The sequence below is a fragment of the Microcaecilia unicolor genome, chromosome 3 (assembly GCF_901765095.1).
Source record: "Microcaecilia unicolor chromosome 3, aMicUni1.1, whole genome shotgun sequence".
Taxonomy (NCBI): domain Eukaryota; kingdom Metazoa; phylum Chordata; class Amphibia; order Gymnophiona; family Siphonopidae; genus Microcaecilia; species Microcaecilia unicolor.
In genome coordinates this window covers 459,883,597-459,906,157 of record NC_044033.1, presented here as the reverse complement: position 1 = coordinate 459,906,157, position 22,561 = coordinate 459,883,597, and the positions used below count along the sequence as shown (strand labels likewise).

Here is a 22,561-nt window from a genome sequence, read left to right as displayed (position 1 = left end):
CTAGATTAGCTTTCGAAGGCTGCCCATCTTCGTCAGATCGGTAGATGGTATACTGTCATCTACCGAATATAACAAAAGAGAGGGAACAAAGTACAAACTAAAGTCATCTACCAACATTTGCTTATTTCTGATCTGACGAAGAAGGGCAATCTTCGAAAGCTAATCAAGAAATGTATTAATTTATGTCCAATAAAAAAGGTATCATCTTATTTTCTTTTCCATGTTTTATTTTGTTTTATTTCTATTGTTACCTTTAAAAGTGGACTAACACGGCTACCACACCTCTCTACCCATTGTACAGTAGAGACTGGAGGTGTAATTTTTGATCTCCAAAGCCATGCCGAAACAATGCCCCTATTATGATCTCTTGTGATCTCTGCATGGTGTGGATCTCCACATATAAAATAGTGGCATTGTGAAATTACTGCTTGCATGTGTTTGCAATCTACACATGTGAATGCCGTTATTACACCTGGAGATGCTTCGAAAATAACCTCCATTATCTGAACTTGTCAGTTTTTGCATGCTGTTTCCAATAGATTAGAGAAACGGTATATATACAGTAAATCCTAATTTAAAAACACAAATTAAATAATGCATATTTTAAAAGAAGTGAGTCATTTAAAAAGAATAGTGATGGCACTGTGTTACAAATGAATATATTTTACTCACCCGTAATCTCTGCTGTTGATATGTTGAATTAATTCTGACCTAACAAGACATACATGTTCTGTGCATTTCCATTGTTTTTCAATGCAGACACTAGACAAATAAAAGAATAAATTCAGCAATCCATTGGAGAAATGTATCTATCAAAAACGCATTTATTATTCTGTTCACCCGGTGCATGCTTATAGTTTCTAGTCACGGTGGCTTTAAAAGTAAAATAACTCCTTATTTGGCAGATTGACCCCAGCAGTAGCTCTGCAAGGCAACTGCTAGGGTTGAGTTCTGCCATTTTGAACCACAGCAGACCCAGGACAAGAAAGGAGAGGGACTACTCCTATCTACCTGATGACCTGGGATGCCCTCAGCACTTACCACACAGGGGGTCCTTTTACAAAGGCACGCTAGCATTTTTAGTGTGCACTAAAAATAAGCACATGCTAGATGTAAGAGATGCCAATATATTTCTAGCGTTTAGCGCGCACCAATGCCTGTGTTTACAAAGGTGTGCTATAAGCGTGTTAGCATTTTTAATGCATGTTAAAGGCTAACATACATCAAATGGTAATGCACTATAAGAATGTATTGCCGCGTTAGCGTTTAACGTACCTTTAAGTTTAAAGGCACGTTAAAAAACGCTAACGTGCCTTAGTAAATATACCCTTAAAACTGCAAGTACACCTTTGTAAAAAAAAAAACCCCAGGATTTGCACTTATTGTACATTAACTTTTGCAGTTAAGGTAAAGTAAATGCATAAATTTACAGCGCTTTATTGAAAGGGCCCATGAGTGTACAGTCAGCGGTTTATTATAGAGAATCATAGTTTTATATTTTTGTAAGCTCTGTACAGTAAGAATTTTTTCCCTATTTTTGTTCCTGTCCTCTAATTGTTTTTTGTTTGTTTGTTTACAATTCTCTTTATTATGATTTTGTTGAAAAAGACAGACTATAAATTATTATAAATTAAATTAAGCAACTAGGTTTTCTGGCATGCTTTGTACTAATTTTCAAACTGAAAATATGTATGTTCCTTGTTGTGTGGGTACTTTCTTGGACTTAAAAATATGCTCATACTTTTGGAAAAACAAATTTGTGGGTTTTTTCCAGTCCCCACCCTGGAAATGCCCCCACCCCCAAATGTGACTAAAAATAATTGTGTTGTTAAACCATGAGTCTGTTTATTAAACGTTGCTAAACAGTTAATGGGTGATAGCCATTATCGTGGGCATGTGCTAATGGGTACCACACACTAAACCAGCCATGAAAATCCCATGGTAGTTCTTTAGTGCAGGAAGGACTGAGATACAAGAGGGATATGGGCAGTGATGAGGCCTTATATGGCAGACTGACAACAAGGCAACTGCTAGCAGTGAGCACCACCATTCTGAACCAAATTTCCCCATTAACACGCTTACACAGATGCTCAGTGCCTTTTACCCACTTAGCATCTCTCCAAAACAAATGAGGAATTATATGACACTATACCAATCAAGAAACTGGCATGCCAAACTAATCAAATCTATACCCTTCACATAACATAGACCACCCCCCCCCCCCCAAATGTATCAATAACAAATTAGGATAAGAATAACATTGCACATCAAATAAAGTAGGAAGCAGCTGGTCCCATCACATCCCGTGTAGATTCAACCACTGGATATTAATTCCATAAGCTGACAAACCAAGATTCTTTCCCCAACATGACTCTGCAGCCTCCTTAGTAGCCCAAAATATATTAAAATGACCAGAAAATCATACACAGACATTCTCTAAAATAATATAAAGAAAAAGAAAATAGAAAAACAAATACCTCAATTACTATTTCCGTCTCTCACATAACCCAAATATCTCTTAGAAGCCCACCTCCCAATCCAACATATCAACTATGGTGATCTCCCTTGAACAGCTGCCCAAATTCTAAATGAATGAGTCCCAAAAAAGGAGGGAGTCAAACCTACAAACTTCAAAGTTGACTTAAAACTACAGCAAATTGAAATTGTGTCAAAGGACTACCATCTTTGTAAATTAACCAAAACAAACTAAACTTAAATGTCCATGCATGCAATATCTCGCCAACTGAACAGGACAAGAAATCAACATAACTGATTTATGCAGAGATAACCAAACACCATGTCCATTTTGATCAGTTTTTGAACGTCTAATAAATAACATTAACTTATCTTCTTTTAGTATCACATCCCTCAATAACAAACCTGTATCTCCTTGTGCATATTTTAAAAGAGCAATCAACTCACTGACTCTTAATGCTCCAAAAAATGCAACTACAAAAGCCAATTGAAAAAGAAGAACCTCAAAAGGAGACGAACAATCTAATAGATATATTGAATGCTTTATCTTCTAACAAATAGAAGATAAAGCATTCAATATATCTATTAGATTGTTATGCATAATAGGAAGATGTACCTTCATTGTCACCATGGCTACTTCCTTAGCATAACTAACAATGTATAAACAAAAAATTAAGTAGAATGGTCTCCATAACCCCAAAGTTCTGAGAATAAGGCCAACCCAGCTAAAGACTGACTCATCAAGGCAGCAGACTAATGTTTACTTCTCCAATACAGAGTAAACTCTACCACCCACTGATCTGGTATAGAGAAAGAAAGTGTGTACTTCAAGTCCACCATAAAATTCTGAAATCTCCTTCAACCAGCTGTATAAGCTTTCAAGTAGCAGATGTTAATGATTTCTCCAAGAGGTGAGTGAAGATTCCTGAAAACTTTGCCACAGCTCTTCTGGCATTTCGGTAGGCATTCTGTACACCCCGGGAGCCAACGCTCGAAAACGAGCCCACTGAAAACGAGAGAGAGCATCAGTTATCTCATTATAAATACCTGGCATATGTCTAGCTCGAAAGTTAAATTTAGCTGCAAATATCTCAAAGTACTAATCACAACAATGCAACTAAATAAGGACAGTGAGCATTCTGCTTATTCAAAGCCTGCACCACAGCTATATGACCAGAATTCTGTATCACTCTGCGATCAAATAAATGTTCACCCCATAGCATAAAAGCCACACACACAGGAAAAATCGCCAAGAAAAACCACATTTTCATATAACCCCAACTCTCTCCACCATCCAGGCCATCCTTGAGCGCACCATGAACCTTGAAAGTATATACCATAATCCTTGACTAACCAGCAGCATCTGTGAATAACTGTAAATTATTATCTGACACAGGAGGCTGAGGCCAAACACAAAGACCATTGAATTGTGATAAAAATAACTTCCACAACTGCAAATCTTCTTGGATACCTCTTGGCAAACAAACTTTATGATGTTTTCTCTTCAAACCTTTTGTTAACATTGCTAAACACTGAGAAAAAATTCTTCCCATTGGAATAAATTGTGAAGCAAAATTAAATCTACCAACTAAAGACAGAATCTCTATCAAAGACAACTTCTTCGTAACCAAATAATTGTTTACTCTATTCCTGGAACCTTCACTACTGGCAATCTTAACTCCATCCTCAACAAGTCCAGTTCTATTCCCCAAAACACCAAATTGACTGAAGGTCTTTCATTGCTAACGGAATCCCAAAATCAGCAGCCACACTATGAAAACTCATAGCCTCAGCTTTAATGGGAGAGGGTGTCTTGGTTCTGCATACCAAAGGACTAAGACCCTGCAAAGCGTCATGATTGTCCCATTCCCCGTGATACAAAACAACGGATTGATGGATGTGACTCATTACACTCGCGGCATTGGTGACTACACTTGCACCCATATTCTCACAATGTCCTGTGTTAAATTAGAAACAAGGGCTAGCTTACACTCTGCTTCTAGACACACTGGAAACTCCAATTGAACCCCCAAATCTTGCCTGTTGTTGACTAAATTTTCCAATGTTTTGGTGACCAATGCTTCGCCCCCTCCCAAGGAAAAATTAACCCCTGAGGAGGCTCCTGTCTGAAAAAAATGATGAACCAGACTCTGTCATTTTAGCCAGCCACAGATCATCACACCAACTCCAACAATCTATCTTTAGCTAAGCTATATAAAAAATGTCATCATAATTAGTCCACCCCCACGCCCCATATGTCCTATAAGCCCTTAATATCATAATAGAATATTTCAATAAACCAGGGAATAAAGAAGGTTTTGCCTCACCAAGTACACTGGATTAAATATTAAAACCCAGAAGCAATTGAAAATAGTCCTGGAAAACTTTTTTTTTCTTTATATTCTCCTTTTTTGACTCATCACTTTTCTTTCTGTCCCCAAAATCACCTTCTCTCTCTAAGAAAATAAGTCAATATATTTACCCCTCAATATCTTTTGACATATCTTCACTGAAATCTGACAGTCTAATGGGGCAATTGCATTTAAAGTATGTCCCCTACGGGAAACCTGAGCAACATTACCACAACCACCTACAAGAAATTCTAGCTGGAACCATTTCAGCATCAGAAGATGAATCTGAAGATGACACCAATGAATCCCAAGAGTCAGAAGGCTCCCAGACCACCATCGGTCTACCAAACCTTGTCTCCTCATTTTCTTCTCAATATCTAAATGGCTTGCCACATGTTCTAATTGGTGCATGGTTTTTTTTGTCCTTTAAACACTTTTTTTTTAATTTTTCCCTTTTTCTTTTCCAGCCTTTGACCCTTTTCTATGTTGATCCAACAAATCCTCCTCCCTGTTCAAAGTACTACTTGCAAATTCCCTTGATAACTCACCACTTCTTCCAGACAAAGTAGAAGATCTAGGCAAATTATCATCAACTTCAGTCTGTTCACTAACCACAGCCCTTCTTTGACAAGTTGTTCTCAGCTCCCGATTCTCTTGAGACTGCCCGCTCATTTCACCCACTTGTCTAGTACCTTTATTTTGAACTTTCCTCTCTCCACTTATTTGCCTAGACTTTGTTTTCTTCTGTGCCACATTCTCCTTCACAGCCACCTTCCTCCCTTTCTCCCGAATGTGCTCATCCCGAGCCTGACTCTTCAAACAGCCCCAGAGCTCCATTTTCTAGGAGCCATCTAAAATGTATTTAACGTGTCTAAATTGCTAACAGCTGTCAAGCTTCTCTATAAAACTACCAAGCTGACAATTAAATTTAAACCAGCACCTCCACAGACACCTGAATTAGCCATAGTGCAGGAAATTAAAAATACAGTGCGACAAAGACCCAAACGGAACCGCAATAATATAAAACTCCAAATTCAGGAAGACAAAAGGAGGTAACTCATAAATTAAATTAACTCTTTAAAATTGTCCTCCTTCGTGCCTAAATCCACCATTTCCTCCCGTTCTATCTCACAAATAATCCCGCCAAAACTTCAAATGTTAAAATTGCTCCTCACCCCCTCCCAACCTGAACTAAACCACCAATGAAATTATACCCAGCAACAATCCATCTCTGTTCATATAAATTAAGTTTTTAACTTCCTTTGTAGTCATATAAATTATTTATTAATTGTTAGTCTTAATTTAATTCCACCCATTTAACAATATCTCATCAAATTCATTTATACATTGAACACCACTACTAATTCCAAACATATATAATCATAATTCCCCAAAATACATCAACGACTTCCGACTTCCCACTTTAATTAAACCCAGTCAAAATTAATTCCCCTTTTAGCCCCCCTTCCCACACACATATTAATTTATAATATGCTCCTGCATCAAGGCCAATGATATATCTCACAGGAGATGAAACATGCGTGGGATAAACATAAAGGAATCCTGTTTGGAAGAAATGGATCCTCAGAGGCTTAGCCGAGATTGGGTGACAGAGTCGATGGGGGGAGGCGGGGATGGTGGTTGGGAGGCGGGGCTAGTGCTGGACAAGACTTCTATGGTCTATGCCCTGAAAATGGCAGATACAAGTCAGGATAAGGTATACACAAAAAGTAGCACATATAAGTTTGTCTTGTTGGGCAGACTGGATGGACCTTGCAGGTCTTTTTCTGCTGTCATCTACTATGTTACTATGTTAGGAGTACTTTTACTAAGGCACGGTAACAAATGCCCTGTGGTAGTGTAGGCACATATATTGGGTGCGCACCTGGCCAGTTTTTACCGCATCTGCAAAAAAGAGCTTTTTTTAATTGGACGGAAAAAGGGCATACAGTAAAACTGAAAACAGCGCACATCCAAACCAACCTGAGCCCTTAACACCACTCATTGATCAAGCAGTAAGGGATCACACACACACTACACATGCAGTGAACACTTAGTGTGCGCCAACTGCCAATTACCATCGGAAACAACGTGCGTGGGAGGAAATAAATAAATAAATAATCCAGGCATTATTCGTGCACACCAAATCTCAAATTACCACCAGGGGGCACGGTAGCCTGGTGGTACTCTAATTTAGGTACACGCTGCACATGCGTAGTGCCAAACGCGCCTTTGTAAAAGGGCCCCAGAGTTTATTCTCTGAGCCAAACTGAATACACAGTTGTCTGAAATATACTTTATGTTTTACTACTATTAATAGCATTTATATAGCGCTACCAGATGCAGCGCCTGCTCAAAGAGCTTACAATCTAGGTAAAACAGACGGGCAAGGGAATTACAGCGGTAAAGAGGAACAGGGGAGAAGGAGGGCAATAAGTAGCGGCTAGGAGATTTATAAACAATTGTATCCATTTGTAGTATAAGACTGAGCAGAGACCACAGTTTTAGTACCACTCCTCTCTATATTTTGAATTCATCATTCTCTATCTATATGTGCTTTAAAGTTTTGGTTATGTTTTATAGTATTTATAATTTTAGTTATTAAATTGTTCATGTTTTATTTGATGTACTACTGTTTATATATATATATATATATATATATATATATATATATATATATGTGTGTGTGTGTGTGTGTGTATAATTTATTTATTTATTGATGTATTTTTTACATAATTGTATGAAATTATTTTTGATTGTATGAAATTGTTTGTAATTGATTCTGGGCCCTGTTTACTAAAGCATACTGTAGGCGCACAAACTTTTTAATGTGCGCTAAAAATTAGCATGCGCTAATGCTAGAGACACCCATAGGAATATAATGGGTGTCTCTACCATTAGCGCATGCTAAAAATTAGCGTGCGCTATAAAGTTAGCATGCCTATAGCGCGACTTAGTAAACAGGGCCCTCTATTTGATAGTATTTACAATTTATGTATTTATACAAGTTTTTTTGCAATTTATGCACTTTTATTTATTTTTATTATTTATATAATTTTGTGATTTTTAACACAGGCATTGTTGCCGAAACACGGCCGAGTTGAGTCTTTTATTCCTTGGCCAAAAAATGTAATAGATGAATAAGACATTTGATTCAATGCCATCGTTTGATCACTTCCCTACAGGTTAGTGCAGCAGGCCTTGATTCGGGTGACCTGGGTTCAAGTCCTACTGCTGCTCCTTGTGACTTTGGGCAAGTCACTTAACCCTCCATTGCCCCAGGTACACAACCTTAGATTGTGAGCCCTCTAGGGACAGAGAAAGTACCTGCATATAACACGTACATCACTGCATACACCTAGTAGTGCTATAGAAATGATTGGTAATTTTCACTTCACAAAAGAATAAGCCAGCCTCATAGAGACAAATAATAACTCCTCTTAATTATACTATTGTAGCCTAGCTTTCACAAGATTTCATTATTATATACTGTTATGACCTTACAACACATGGCTGATGCCTTAAAATCCTGTTCATTGCTTTCTAAACTTGAAGAATACTTCACTTTATTGTAAGCCCCCCTCTGAGAACCAGTCACACACTACTGTTACTCTTGCAATGAAGTCAATGACTGATACCTCGGGTACAACTCTCTCTCTCAGGTAAACTGGATCTTACAGAAGGAAGGGATAAAGGGGAAAAAACAGGAACAGATAAGAGAAACAACTAAAATGCATTACCAACAAGTGTGAAAACGGCGCACGACCATCAAAACTTCAAGCGAACTTTAAAGACCTATCTGTTTTGCAAGGCCTACCCTATTGATTCTACTTAAATGCCTCAACTCTACAATGCATCTATACATACATTACAATGAATATTTTATTTCTTATTTCCTTGTCCCTTATTGTATCCATTTACCCCCACCTTACCTGACCCTTTTTCTAATTGTATTTGTTTAAAACCTACCGTACTTGGCGTCCACCATTACGGTATTTTGTAAGCCACATTGAGCCTGCTAATATGTAGGAAAATGCGGGATACAAATGTTACAAATAAATAAATAAAATACAAAAGAATAGATACTTGAATGACACTCAGAAACATAAGAATATAAGTAAAATGTCTTTTTATCTTTTTCTCTAAAGCACTAAACTGGATCCAGTGTACAAGCTAATTGACAGTACAAGAAAAATCAGCAACAAGTCTCAGTAATGGATTGATGCTTTGTGTTAATCTTTCCTCTAGAAGAAAGGTTGACACAAAGCATCAATCCATGTAAGTAAACCATTTAGGGGGAGATTCTATATATGGCCCCTAAAAAACTGGCACTGAACTAAACGTATTCTATAATTGGTACCTAGATTTAGGCGCCAATTATAAAATACGCTTAGTTGATATCGCAGTGCCTAAAACTATGTGGGTAAATTTCAAAATGCCCACAAAACACTCATTTCCCCACTCATAACCATGCCGCTTTTTGCCTGTGTGCGTTAGAGGTTTGGCACACTTTGTTACAGAATATGCTTGGTGAGTTGTGCATGCAAATTGTAATGAGTGCCAATTAGTGCTCATTATTGCTTGTTATGTGCTGTTATCAGTGCTCATTAGCTTGGATTTTGGCACAGATCTCTAGGCGTGCTATATAGAATATGAGGGTCAATGTCTATTTGTCTCTTTTTCTTTTCCTTTGTATTAGTGTTGCTGTATCTGTCAGTTTTTTCCTGCTGACTGCTGTTTCTTGTTTTTCCTCTATCTTCTCCTTTCTTTAATGTTGGAGTTCATATAGCTCTCTGGAATCCTCTGCATGGTACCTATTGCCTGACTACAATCAACTCAATGTAGGCAAAATCCTGACTAAACTAAATACTTGCTTCAGGTAGGTATTTTTTAAGCCTCTATTACTAACATAGGGAAAAAATAAAAGATAATTCTGGCCCTGCCACAAAAACTTCCCCTCAACCATAGAGCACTCACTCTTCAGTCTCCTTGTTTCAAACACAGTGACAATCTAATATTAAAATAATTTGTCTGCTCTGTCAGGAGAAATGAACAGAACTTGCTCATATAAGAATTCCTTTTCAACAATAACCAGAATCCCTTAACCTGAAGGAACTTTTCCTTCTTCCCAGGCTCCCAACCCAGGTGTGGCTAAGGTCTTAACCCATTACAGCTGCTTTCTCTTAACTCCAGGCTCCGCCCATTCTGCCTCGCCTCTCCCTATGCTTGGAATAAACTTCCTGAGCCCTTACGCCAAGCCCCCTCGCTACCCATCTTCAAATCCTTACTCAAAGCCCACCTCTTCAATGTTGCTTTCGGCACCTAACCTTTATACCTTTCACAAAATCTAGACTGCCCCAATTTGACTACCCCTACTTGACTGACTGTACATTTGTCCTTTAGATTGTAAGCTCTTTGAGCAGGGACTGTCCTTCTATGTTAAATTGTACAGCGCTGCGTAACCCTAGTAGCGCTTTATAAATGTCAAATAGTAGTAGTAGTAAGTTTTGTTTCATTACTCAAAGAAACTATATTTATTTTAAAATCAAGCAGCTTCAGTATATTAACTCTGCCACTTTTCAGACTTAAACATTTTCCTTCTTTCAGCTTTTTTTTCTTAACAGCAGCACTTGTTTCCTTGGAAACAGATATTGTCACTTAGCTGCCCAAATATTAGTAACAGACATTTAATTTTCTTAAAAGTATCAGGTAAATGTCAATGTCAAAGTATAAAGTTTAAGCAGAAGGATTTTCAAATCCACTCTCTATCACATTAACAATCTCTCTCAGCCCTGAAGCCAAAAGAACACCGCGGGCTTCAAATTAACTAACCCAACCACAATCCAAACACAGTCACCATAATCTCTTAAGATTAATTCAAAATTCAGAACCCTTTACACAATGCCCAATCACACATCTGTTTCACTCAAGTATACCCACCCAACCAAACTTACTGATCATTTAGAACTTTCATTAAAACCTCCCCGTCTTAAGCCTAGCCATGAGACCCCAGCAGCCAAATACACCACCTAAACACAGCCTTGATTCACCACAAAATTTTCACTTTTGAATTAAATAAGATATATTTTCATTCATTGCATCCATATGCCTCTTTCCCCTGAAATTAAAGTATTTTCTCATTTTTACAATCAGCATGTGACTTCTAAATTGGCTTTGCCATGAGCCAGCTTCCAAGCATAGACCCTCCTCACGCCATCTCCTGTCACTGGCTCCTGTCTAGTGCGCATGCGCACACAAAAATCCTGATCCGCATTTTCCCTGAATTCTCAAAACTCCCTTTTCCTGGTTCCTGGCTCCTCCATCAGCCCATTGGGTCTTCTGCCCAAAACTCCAGAGCTCTCAGTAAGGCTTCAGGCCCAGCATCCCCATTCAAGTGCAGCTGCAATGATGTCACTACTGCATCAGTGCAGTGATGCTAGACACCACCAGCAAACACTTCTAACAGAGTCCAAGCATCCAGCCATCAACCCAGCATAGCAGCAGACCTTGACCCAATCTTGGTGCCCTCCAGTGCTTCCCTGACACCTTCTTTCAGTCCTGTACTTCTTCTCATGTCAGCATGAGCTATATTGAGAGCTACCTCATTCCTGCCTCAGACACAGACCCCACCTGCACAGCCATGCCTGCAGCTCCCTGTTTACAAAGCCAAACACCCCATACTGCCTTGAGTATTGCATTCAGTCCTGGTCACCGTATCTCAAAAAAGATATAGCAGAATTAGAAAACGTTCAAAGAAAAGCAATCAAAATGATAAAGGGGCTGGAACTCCTCTCATATGAGGACAGGCTAAAGAGGCTAGGGCTCTTCAGCTTGGAAAAGAGACGGATGAGGGGAGATATCATTGAGGTCTATAAAATCCTGAGTGGTATAGAACAAGAAGTGAATTGATTTTTTACTCTTTCCAAAAATACAAGTACTAGGGGACACTCAAGGAAGTTACACAGAAATACTTTGAAAACAAATAGGAGGAAATATTTTTTTACTCAACGAATAGTTAAGCTCTGGAACTCTTTGTTGGAAAATGCAGTAACAGTGGTTTGTATATCTGGGTTTAAAAAAGGTTTGGACAAGTTCCTGGAGGAAAAGTCCATAGTTTTCTATTGAGAGAGACATGGGGAAGCTAGTGCTTGCCCTGGGATTGGTAGCATGTAATGTTGCCACTATTTGGGTTTCTGTCAGGTACTGGCAGTATCACTGCCAGGTGATACTGGGCTAGATGGATCTTTGGTCTGACCCAGTATAGCTATTCTTATGTTCTTAACTCATAGGGTTACATTACTTCTAAGATAAACATTTCTCAAATAAACAAGTTTTCAGTTATTTATTTTAAATGCAGTATCTGATCGTAGCATCAAAGAAATAGGCAGCTTTTTCCACTTCTCAGGATCAGCTACTAAAAAGGCGCAGACCCAAAATTCAGCAAAATAAATTTTAGGGAGTGCTGGGATTGACAGTAGTTGGGTACCTTCAAAAAGCCCCCCCCCCCCCCCCTCACTCACAAAAAAGCCTTTTTTGCAGGCACACTGAAAAATGGACCTGCGCGCATCTGATACATGCGTCTACCCCAGTGCAGGCCATTTTTCAGTGCACCTTAGTAAAAGGACCCCTATATGTGTTCCCGCACCATTAGTTGGCATTTCTTTTATGTTTTGAGATTCAGCAAGATTATATTTTTACGTTGCTTGACTGATATATTAGAAGTTTGTGACCACTACAAGACCCCTGACACAGGCGGTTTCACCAAAACACGGACTGTGTTGGGTCTGATCAATAAAACATTGAGTTGATGCCCCAGCTCTTGAAGGCTCCTTGTACTTTTTGTGGTTTTCTGCTCTTTTAGGTATGCTTTGGATTCCCTCTCTTGCAGTCTCTATTTAGCAAACACACAGTTATTTTGACTTCCTCAGCCAAATATTTCAAAGGGAAACCATTTAAGATTGCCACTTAATTCCACTTCATAAGTATCTGGCTAATTCAGTCCTGTTTTTTCCCTAGTGGAGTCATGAATTTGTAGTTTTAATTTTCTTGAGAAACTTAAAGAGGCAATCAAAACTACAAGTCCATGCACGCAGTAGAGTAAACCACCAAGAGCAAAGGTGGTCCAAGGAAGCAGGAACAACCCATGGTTGTAAATAGATTTATTGAAGAAAGACCGGGCTTGGTCAAGATTTGGCAACTGTCTGCATTGAGGTCACCTGAATGTAAAAAGCTCTTCTTGCAAAATTAAGGCACCCTTGCTCCCATTCCTTAATGGAATAAAAAGAGGCTGGTGCGAGTGGCCAAGGATCATTTTATGTTTGGATTATTCACCATTGCGACTGTGGGATTGACACAAGAATTTTTATCAGCTGACACATTTATGACCTCTGATGTGGGCAATAGCTGAGGTTGTGTTGGGTCCCCGTAATAAATCTTCTTCCTCTGAAGTTTACTTTGCTTGTTGCTTCATCTATGGCCCTCTTTATTTTCATTGCCTCACAATTCCTTGTATTTCTGTTTCCCTCTGGTTTGCTTACTGTTTATGTGAGAATTGTTTGCTAGTGCTCTCATTTGGTGCAGTAAGTAGAGGTGTGCACAATGGTATTACTGGGGTTAGTGGGTTGCAGCTGTGATGGTGGGACACTTGCACATCAATCATGGATGTGATGAATGCTGGAGTGGCTTACGCCTTACTGGAGGTGGATGAGAGTTTGGAGGGGAGGTCCCAGAGGAGATATGCCTATCAGAGAGTCCCAAAGCCCCGCACCCACTGCCTAGACCTTACTGACCAGAAATGCTTTTGATAGGGTTTCCATCTAAAACCCCTCCTCCAGGCCAGGACACAAAACAATAATCCAGTGCCAGTCCACCTTAAGGTCACAGTCTCCCTGGCCTTTCTTGCCACTGACATTTTTCAGCAGTTCCAGCAGTCAATGCAGGCGTCACCTAGCCCGCCATTTCCAACACCTCACAGTACATTACCTTCCACACTACCACCCAGGCCCTACAGAACAACAGGGCTCAGTTCTACACTATAGACCACTTCCCCTCCATCATAGACATCATTAACTGCACACACATCACACTCAGACCTCCCTCTCCTTCCCCCCGCTCCCGCCCCTGGGCACATGAAGACCCCTATAAGAAGAGAAATTCATTTCACTCCATGAACATGCAGGTCATGTGTGATGCCCAGGGGGAGATTGTGGATGTATGTGCTTGCTACCTGGGGTCCACCCATGATGTCTATATACTCCAGCATTCAGGAATCTTCTGCAGGTTTGACTGCGGAGAAATCACTGGAAGCTGGCTCCTAGGTAAGCAGTACAGAGATTTCTAATGCCCATACCTATACAGAGATTTCTAATGCCCATACCCACTCCCCCTTTATATCACCACCCTCTCTTCCTCAAGATGCCCCCAGAACCCACACCCATGACCTGCCCTCCAAAAAGTCCCCATACCAGCCAATAAACACCCATGTCTGTGATGTCATGCTCCCTCCACAGGTGACAGGCTACCCCAGTGAACCTGGCTCATGACTCCCTTTGTCCACCCCTAAAATGAAGTGGAGAAGGAATACAATAAAAGCCATAAGAACATCACTGAACAGACTTTTGGCCAGCTCAAAAATAGATTTAGATGTCTGTACCATTCCGGAAGGGAGCTCCTCTACAGCCCAAAAAAGGTTGCCAAGATCTTCATGGCCTGCTGCGTGCTGCACAACTTAGCACTCTGAAGAAGGCAGCTCCTGCCAGAGTACACATAGCAGCAGCACCACCCAGATCACGAGGACGATAATCCCCTCCCTGCCCACAGAGCTCACCAGGGACCAAATCAACTGGGGGTCCATGTCAGACAAAAACTCAGAGAAATTTTTTAGTAAAGCACATATTCTCTCATCCCACCAGCACACATATCCCCTTCCCAAGAACACACTATCACACCCACCTCTGCTCAGCACACACCACCACAATATGATTAATACATCCCTCACAGCTTTACCTCATCTTCTCTCTCCCCCATCCCCTCCCCGTCCCCTCTGGATGCCACCTGGGTGTGGTTCTGTTCGTGGGGTGAAAGCTACCTCCCAGGGAACAGTAAACCTCCTCACAGGCCCTCTCTGGGATATGTGGAAATAAGAATCAAAAGATTAACTGTAGTTGATACCATTTTATTAGACTAATGCAGGATAAGTTTTTAAGACTTATCCTGACTTGATGAAGAAACATAACTCTTGAACATTTATCACATATACAGTATATGAATTTATTCTAATAAATTGTTTGTTGACCCTAACATCAGCATTTGCACCAAATCAACAGTACTCATGCACATCAAAATAAAAAAACACTTGCAGAAATGTGGCAGAAAACAATTTTGGCTACAGCTTTACTGATAACGAATCCAAATCCAAAACTCACCATTTCTTAAACACTTACCCCTGGATTCTGTATAGGTTGCCCAAACATTTGTAAGCGAATCTCAGATCTGTGCTTAAACTAATTAGTCAATTAGACACTAACAATTATGGTAGTTAACAAGCACTTAATTGGCAGTAATTAGGAGTAACACACCGATAAGCCCTACATCCTGTTTTATAACATGCACAACTTCAAAGGAGGCATGGCCATGGGAGGGGCATTCCCAGAATTAGGCGTGATATTATAGAACACCTGTATCTGTGCGCCTAACTATCAGTTGGGCACCAGCATTTATACCAGCCTTTGGGAGGTGTAAATGGTGACGCCCAAAGTTAGGCGTGAAATGTGCATTAAGCTAGTATTCTATAAAGGATGTTCCACACAAAGCACCCTTTACAGAATACTAGCTTAGCATGGATCATCCTGGTGCCTACATTTAGGCTCTATTTATTGAATCTAGTACTTAACACTTTCCAAAAACCCCACCTCTTTTTTTCCTACTTATATAGCAAATCAGTGCAAAAATAGCTAAGAGGGGCATAATCGAATGGGGGCGCCCATCTATAAGAGCAGCCATCTCTAGGGACAACCCCGTAAAGAAGCGTACCCGACCGTATTATCCAAACAAGATGGGTGGCCATCTTTTGTTTCGATAATACGGACAGGGACGGCCAAATCTCAACATTTGGGCCGCCCTTAGAGATGGCCGCCCTTAGAGATGGCTGACATTGGTTTTCTCCTATAATGGAAACTAAGGGCAGCCATTTCAAAAGCAGCCAAATCCAAGCCATTTGGTCATGGGAGGAGCCAGCATTTGTAGTGCACTGGTCCCCCTGACATGCCAGGACACCAACCGGGCATCCTAGGGGGCACTGCTGTGGACTTCACAAATTGCTCCCAGCTGCACAGCTCCCTTACCTTGTGTGCTGAGCCCCCAACCCCCCCAACCCACTCCCCACAACTGTACAACACTACCATAGCCCTTAAAGGGTAACGGGGGGCACCTAGATGTGGGTACATTGGGTTTCAGGTGGGTTTTGGAGGGCTCCCATTTACCACCACAAGTGTAACAGGAAGGGGGGGTGGGCATGGGTCCGCCTGCCTGAAGTACACTGCAGTACCCACTAAAAACTTCTCCAGGGACCTGCATAGTGCTGTGATGGAGCTGGGTATGACATTTAAGGCTGGCATAGAGGCTGGCAAAAAAATGTTTTTAAAAATGTTTTGGGTGGGAGGGTGTTTGTGACCACTGGGGGAGTAAGGGGAGGTGATCCCCGATTCCCTCGGGTGTTCATCTGGTCAGTTCAGACACCTTTTCAAGGCTTGGTCATGAACAAAAAGGGACCAAGTAAAGTCGGCCAAATGCTTGTCAGGGCCGCCCTTCTTTTTTCCATTATCGGTCGAGGACGGCCATCTCTTAACCATGCCCCCGTCCTGCCTTCAGTACACTGCCAGCACGCCCCCTTGAACTTTGGCCATCCCTGCGATGGAAAACAGTTGAAGCCAGCCAAAATCGGCTTTCGATTATGCCGATTTGGCCACCCTTAGGAGAAGGCCGCCCATCTCCCGATTTGTGTCGGAAGATGGCCGCCCTTCTCCTTCGAAAATAAGCTGGTAAGTCTTCTCCAACCATAGTACAATCAAAACATGGAAACATCAACCCCAGCAGAGACCATGGTGATGCAGGGGCGTAGCCAGACAGCCAATTTTGGGTGGGCCTGAGTCCAAGGTGGGTAGGCATGGAATTCATGCCCTCTCCCCGTCCCTAGCCCCCCTCTGCTCTGCTTTTCATCCCTCCCTCCACCTGCAAGCCCACAATATTAAATACCTGAGCAGGAGGGGATCTACAAACCCTGCCAGTTGAAGATTTCCCCCTGCTCAGACAGTCATCACTCTTCTAAACAAGCCAGCAGCACTTTCCTTGAGCTGATGCCAAGGCCAGCTGGCTGTGCATGCATGAAAACTAAGCATGTGAAGAGGGGCTGGTGTTGGTTTCAGCTTGAGGCAAGTGCTGCCAGCTGCCCTTTGAAAGAGCACTGGCTGCCTGAGAAGGAGGAAATCTTCAGCTGATGGGGTTTGAGGACCTCTGCAAGCCATAGCAAGAGTGCACAATTTTGGGTGGGCCAGAGTCCAAATAGGGTGGGCCGTGGCCCACCCATGGCTACGCCAATGTGTGACGTAGGGCCATGCCTCCACCTGTAGTGGTGTCACACACAAGTATTATCATCACATTCTTCTTACTTTTTCAAATTTCCCCTTTTTCCCAGGCCACATCCAGTCTCAAACCTCTTCCTTCTACCATAACCAAAGCTGCGACCTCCCCGACCATCCCCATCCCCAAAAAATACGCCCATAACCCCACACACACACACCTAATAACCATGCAGTGGGAACCAAATAGGGGAGGATGGGAAAGGGAGGAAAATGTTCAACCCACGCCACTCACTCTTTCCCTACTACTCCACCATCTCATAATGAAGCCAGCCACTGTTAAGAATTCACAGCTATGTATTGCAGTGATATATCCCTGTATTCAAAGGTGACCTTCAGGCTTTGCACCAATTTTCAAAGTGAAATATGTGTACTCTTTTGCTTTGAAACTCGATGAACGTACAATGTGAGTAGTCACCAACACTTGCCTCTTTTGCAGGTAGATTTTTACTGAAAAAGTAAAGTAAAGATTGGAAAGCTCATTCTAAATTCATGCCCCCCTTCCCCCAACCTAGGCAGGCCTTTTAGAACATAATTTCTCAAAAGTACATATGTTATAGAACAACGCACAGGCTTCTAGCTGTATTAAAGGGAAGAAGTTTTCAAGCATTTGATTTCTACCTGCTTAATTGCTTTAAAAAATTGCTACCCCCAGAGGTAGAAGGAGAATTGAAAGCCACAATGAACTAACACACAGTTTTAAATCTCTGCGCATGCCATTGGGTGCAAACATGCCTTGCATTCAGGAAAAAAGATACTAAACGTAAAGCTCAGGACAAAAAAAAAAGGAGTGAGAATAATAATGTCTATAGAAGCTCTATCAAATGAAACTGTTCAAGTTCAGAATGAAAAACACTTAAGGATATAAGAGTGCCATTTTTAAGGCCATTACCAGTAATTGCAGTTGTCTTTAATGATTGAGTCTTCTTTATAAAATTCGCCATCTCTGAAACAACCTGCCAATACAATACATGCAGAAGTGAAATAGTTTTCTCAACAGTGCTGACATGTTCAATACCATTGATTTCTTGACTATGATTCATGGAACACTGGGTAATTCTATAAAGAGCCCTCCTAGTTGGTGGTAATCTACAATGAAACGTAAGTGGCCATTTGTGGATAAATTACGTATTATAGAATACCGACCAAAGGAATAGTACACTCCATGATTCAATAGTGCTTAATTTGGTGATGGGTGTGCATATGGGCAGAGTTTAAGGGTAGTGTGGGCAGGGTGCACAGACATGCACATAAATTAAAGAATACTATAATTTGTGAGCATTCTAGCTCACAAGTAGATATGGGCATTTACACTAACATTAGGGCTGGTGTAAGTACTTGTGCCTTAAAAGTAAGCATGTTTTCGGTCACTTGAACTAGTATTCTACAAAGAAAAATAGTTGCTTACTTTTCTTTATAGAGTGACATTGACATAGGTGCCAGAGGCGTAGCCAGATTCAGCATTTTGGATGGACCCTCCCACCCCCCTCACAATATCTTCCCAGAGATATTTTTTAAATACAGATTTTTTTCACCTACCCTGCTTCTCCCCTCCTCTTTTCCGCAGCATCTCGGCATCTGTGTTTCTGTCTCTGAACCCCGCCCTTCCCCGGTGTACCATACAGGCATTCTTGGCACCTGCAATGATTCATTCTCACTGCTTTTACACCGGCCCTGCAGGCTTCCATCTGCCGTGTGCCTGTGTCCTGCCCTCATTGATGTCATTGCCTGTTTCCTGTCTGACGAGATGGAGCAGATGAAAGCCTGCGGATCTGGCGCAAGCAGCGAGAATGAATTGATGCAGGTGCCGAAGATGCCTGTATAGTGCAACGGGGAAGTATGGGGTTCAGAGACAGAAGCGCAGATACCGGGATGCTGTGGAGGAAAGAGGGAAGAGAGCAGTGTGGTGCTGCCACTGGGTGGGCATGAGCCACGAATGGGTGGGCCTGTGCCCACCCAGTCCCACTCGTAGCTACATTACTGATAGGTGCCATAAGCAGCATCTTTAATAGGCGTCCTTTTATTCAGCAACCCTCCACAAGGGTAATAGGCAGGTGGAGGAAGATGTTAGAAAGGATGTCCAACTGAGAATATGGATATTCAAGTATGTACATTTATTTATTTATTTGTTGCATTTGTATTCCACATTTTCCCACCTCTTTGCAGGCTCAATGTGGCTTACATCACATATGAATTACATCACATATGGAGGTCCATTTCTCATGCATTTTAGAACAGGATCTGCTGACATACAGCCTGTTATAAACTAAATGAGAAATGGACATCCTTGTGCTGCTGATGTCCAGCATAAGCATCCATTATGCAAACTGAAATGTCCATATCATGAACGGGGGAAAACAAGGGACATGAACATCAATGTTAATATGTGTATATATTTTTAAAAAACAAAGAAAAAAGAGAAACAATAAGCAGTATAAAATATGATTTCCCACACTTGGCAGTTATTGTTATATTTTAAGATATATATAATTCAAAATACTGTAGAAGTGGCACCAGTAATTCATCACCAGGTGTGGTAGGATAGAGACATGTATGAATAGCTGTTACACACTCTGGAATAATGATAAAAACCCATGTCTCCTATTCAGCTGACCCTTAATCCCCTAAATATATAAGGATAAGCTCCAAAACACAATGACATATTTATTTACAGAAATGAAATATAAACAAGAATGAACAGTCCAGCCTGAGCAGAATAACATAAACAGAATAAACTTAGGATAAAAGTTCAAAAGAAAAGCACTTATAAAGCAAAAACAGCGCATTCAACTATTGGCATTGCCGTGCAGCTTTGTAAAAAGGGGGGGGGGGGGGCGGGTTAAATTTGTGGTAGCACTCCCTGGGGCACAACCAACCAGTCAATTTTTCAGGATATCCACAATGAATATGTTTCAGATAGATATGTGTGCACTGTTTCCTTAGTATGCAAATTTATCTCATGCATATTCATTATGGATATCCTGAAAGCCTGACTTGATGGGTGTGCCCCGAGGACTGGGTTGAGCACCACTATCCTAGAGGATAGTAATTACAGAGCTTGACTTATACAAGTCTTTTTCACTCCTGGAATGACTAGAACAGGTGGACGTCACAGACAGTGCTTGCTCTAGAGTGTTCTAATGATGATGAGCTGATCAGATAAAATGAGATAGGATGAAAGTTATGATATATAAGCTAGAGGTAGATCCTCTCTTGCCACCATGGGTGCTCTTTTATATCATTTTTATACCAGCAATATCTCCAATGATCTGATAGCATCGCAGAAGGCAATTGGCTGTGACTTTTATGTTATGCCTGAAAAATCACATGAATGTCTTTTGACATCATTAAGAATGCTCTTCCAGGAATTCTGGCTTCTGGGAGACTGGGGTCAACAAGAATTTCACATTGCCCACTTTCCTTTGCCTTGCATCAACCAGTATCACAGGTTTTTCTTTAGAGTAAACATGACTCAGCAGGTTTTGAATCATAGCAAATATCTTTGCATTGGAACACAGAGCACTCAGAGTTGGTGATCTGTAGCAGTTGGACCACAGGTATAGTCCAGTCAATCTCTATAGTACACTCATTATCTTGTGGCATCGGCTTTTATCCCTACAGAACCATATTACCTTGAAGGGTACACAAAAAGGTTTGTGTGGCTGCCTATAATACATTGCTAACAAGGAGTAAGTGAGAGGGAGAGCCATATATTAATATATATCTCATCAGGAGTTACTACCACTAATAAACCCCCTATATTATTATCTAACTCAGGTGCATATTGAATGGGCCATATAGAACCAACCTCAATGGTCACTAGTAATTCATCTGCTGCATACCAAAAAACACCCATAAAACATAAACACTGAGAGAAAAAAATTCTGAAAAACATGTACAAAACCACAACAAAGCACATATAGTCTGCATTAATACGACCCTTAGGTACCATTTTCAATATGAAAAGACAGAAGGGCCCTTTTACTAAGTTGTGCTAGTGGATTTAGTGTGCGCCAAACACTAAAATGCCCGTAGGAATATAATGGGCATCTGAGCGTTTAGCGCATGCAAAATCTACTAGCACACCTTAGTAAAGAGAGCCCAGAGGTTGCTAAAGTATATGTAATATTCCAAGAGTCAAATAATGCAGACCTCTTAGTAAAGCAAAAAGAGTAAGAAACAAGGAAGAAGGGAAAGGGTGGAGGAAAGAAAAAAAGGAGAGAAACCAAAAGAAAAGAGGGAAAAAGAAAAGAGAGGGAGATGAGAGTAATGAAAGGAGGAAGGAGAAGAAGGATGAAAATGAGGGGGGGGGGGGGGGGAAATTAAGACAGACTATAAACAATGACCAGAAATATAAAAGAAATTGATGTGAACAGAAAATAAAACAATTGGAAAAGTGCATAGCGATGCCATGTTTGGCAGCAATGAATGAAGTGTTGAGTGTCTTTGTGTAACTTACAGTGCCCACTGAACAGGGGAATTTTCATTCAGGGCTATTTACATAATTATAGTTTCTCCTGTCCATGCCCTCCTGTAGAGAGATATTGTCCCGAAAGGCTGTACTCCTCTTCTTAACACTGATTCACTTTTGCGGGCTCAGACCCCCCTTGATCTGACCCTCCTCCAACAGTGACCCCACATTTGGTCCACCCTGATTCTGGGCTGACTTCTCCCTGGCTCCAGTCCCCTGCTCCCGGGCTAGGCCTTATTCTCCCGGTCAATGGCAGTATATGTTCAGGCAACTGTAGTTTTATATCCACACAACTCCTCTCGCTATCATTCTTCAGCACCAGGACAGTATCTATCTGCATTCTATTTCAAAACTACTCCCCATGGGCTGGGTCCTCCTCTCACTCAGGGACTTCCCAGTCACTTCTTCCAATGACTCTGAACAAGGACTCACACTCTCAATAATCCCCATATATTGCCGGAAAACGTGGTGAAGGTGGTTAGCTCGGCAGAGTTTAAAAAGGGGTTAGACGGTTTCCTAAAGGACAAGTCCATAAACCGCTACTAAATGGACTTGGGAAAAATCCACAATTCCAGGAATAACATGTATAAAATGTTTATACGTTTGGGAAGCTTGCCAGGTGCCCTTGG

The 22,561-nt window shown here is 41.1% G+C and overlaps 1 protein-coding gene across 2 annotated transcripts in view; it reads right to left on the bottom strand.

Annotated features, from left to right (window-relative positions):
* TINAG (tubulointerstitial nephritis antigen) overlaps positions 1-22,561 on the bottom strand; it is a 112,018-nt gene that overhangs the window by 70,525 nt on the left and 18,932 nt on the right. For both annotated transcript variants that reach the window (XM_030198976.1, XM_030198975.1), the window contains exons 2-3: positions 18,354-18,417; positions 673-762 (exon numbers count right to left, since the gene is read on the bottom strand). In XM_030198976.1, the coding sequence (XP_030054836.1) occupies positions 673-762; positions 18,354-18,417 (154 nt within the window). The remainder of the gene's footprint in view (positions 1-672; positions 763-18,353; positions 18,418-22,561) is intronic.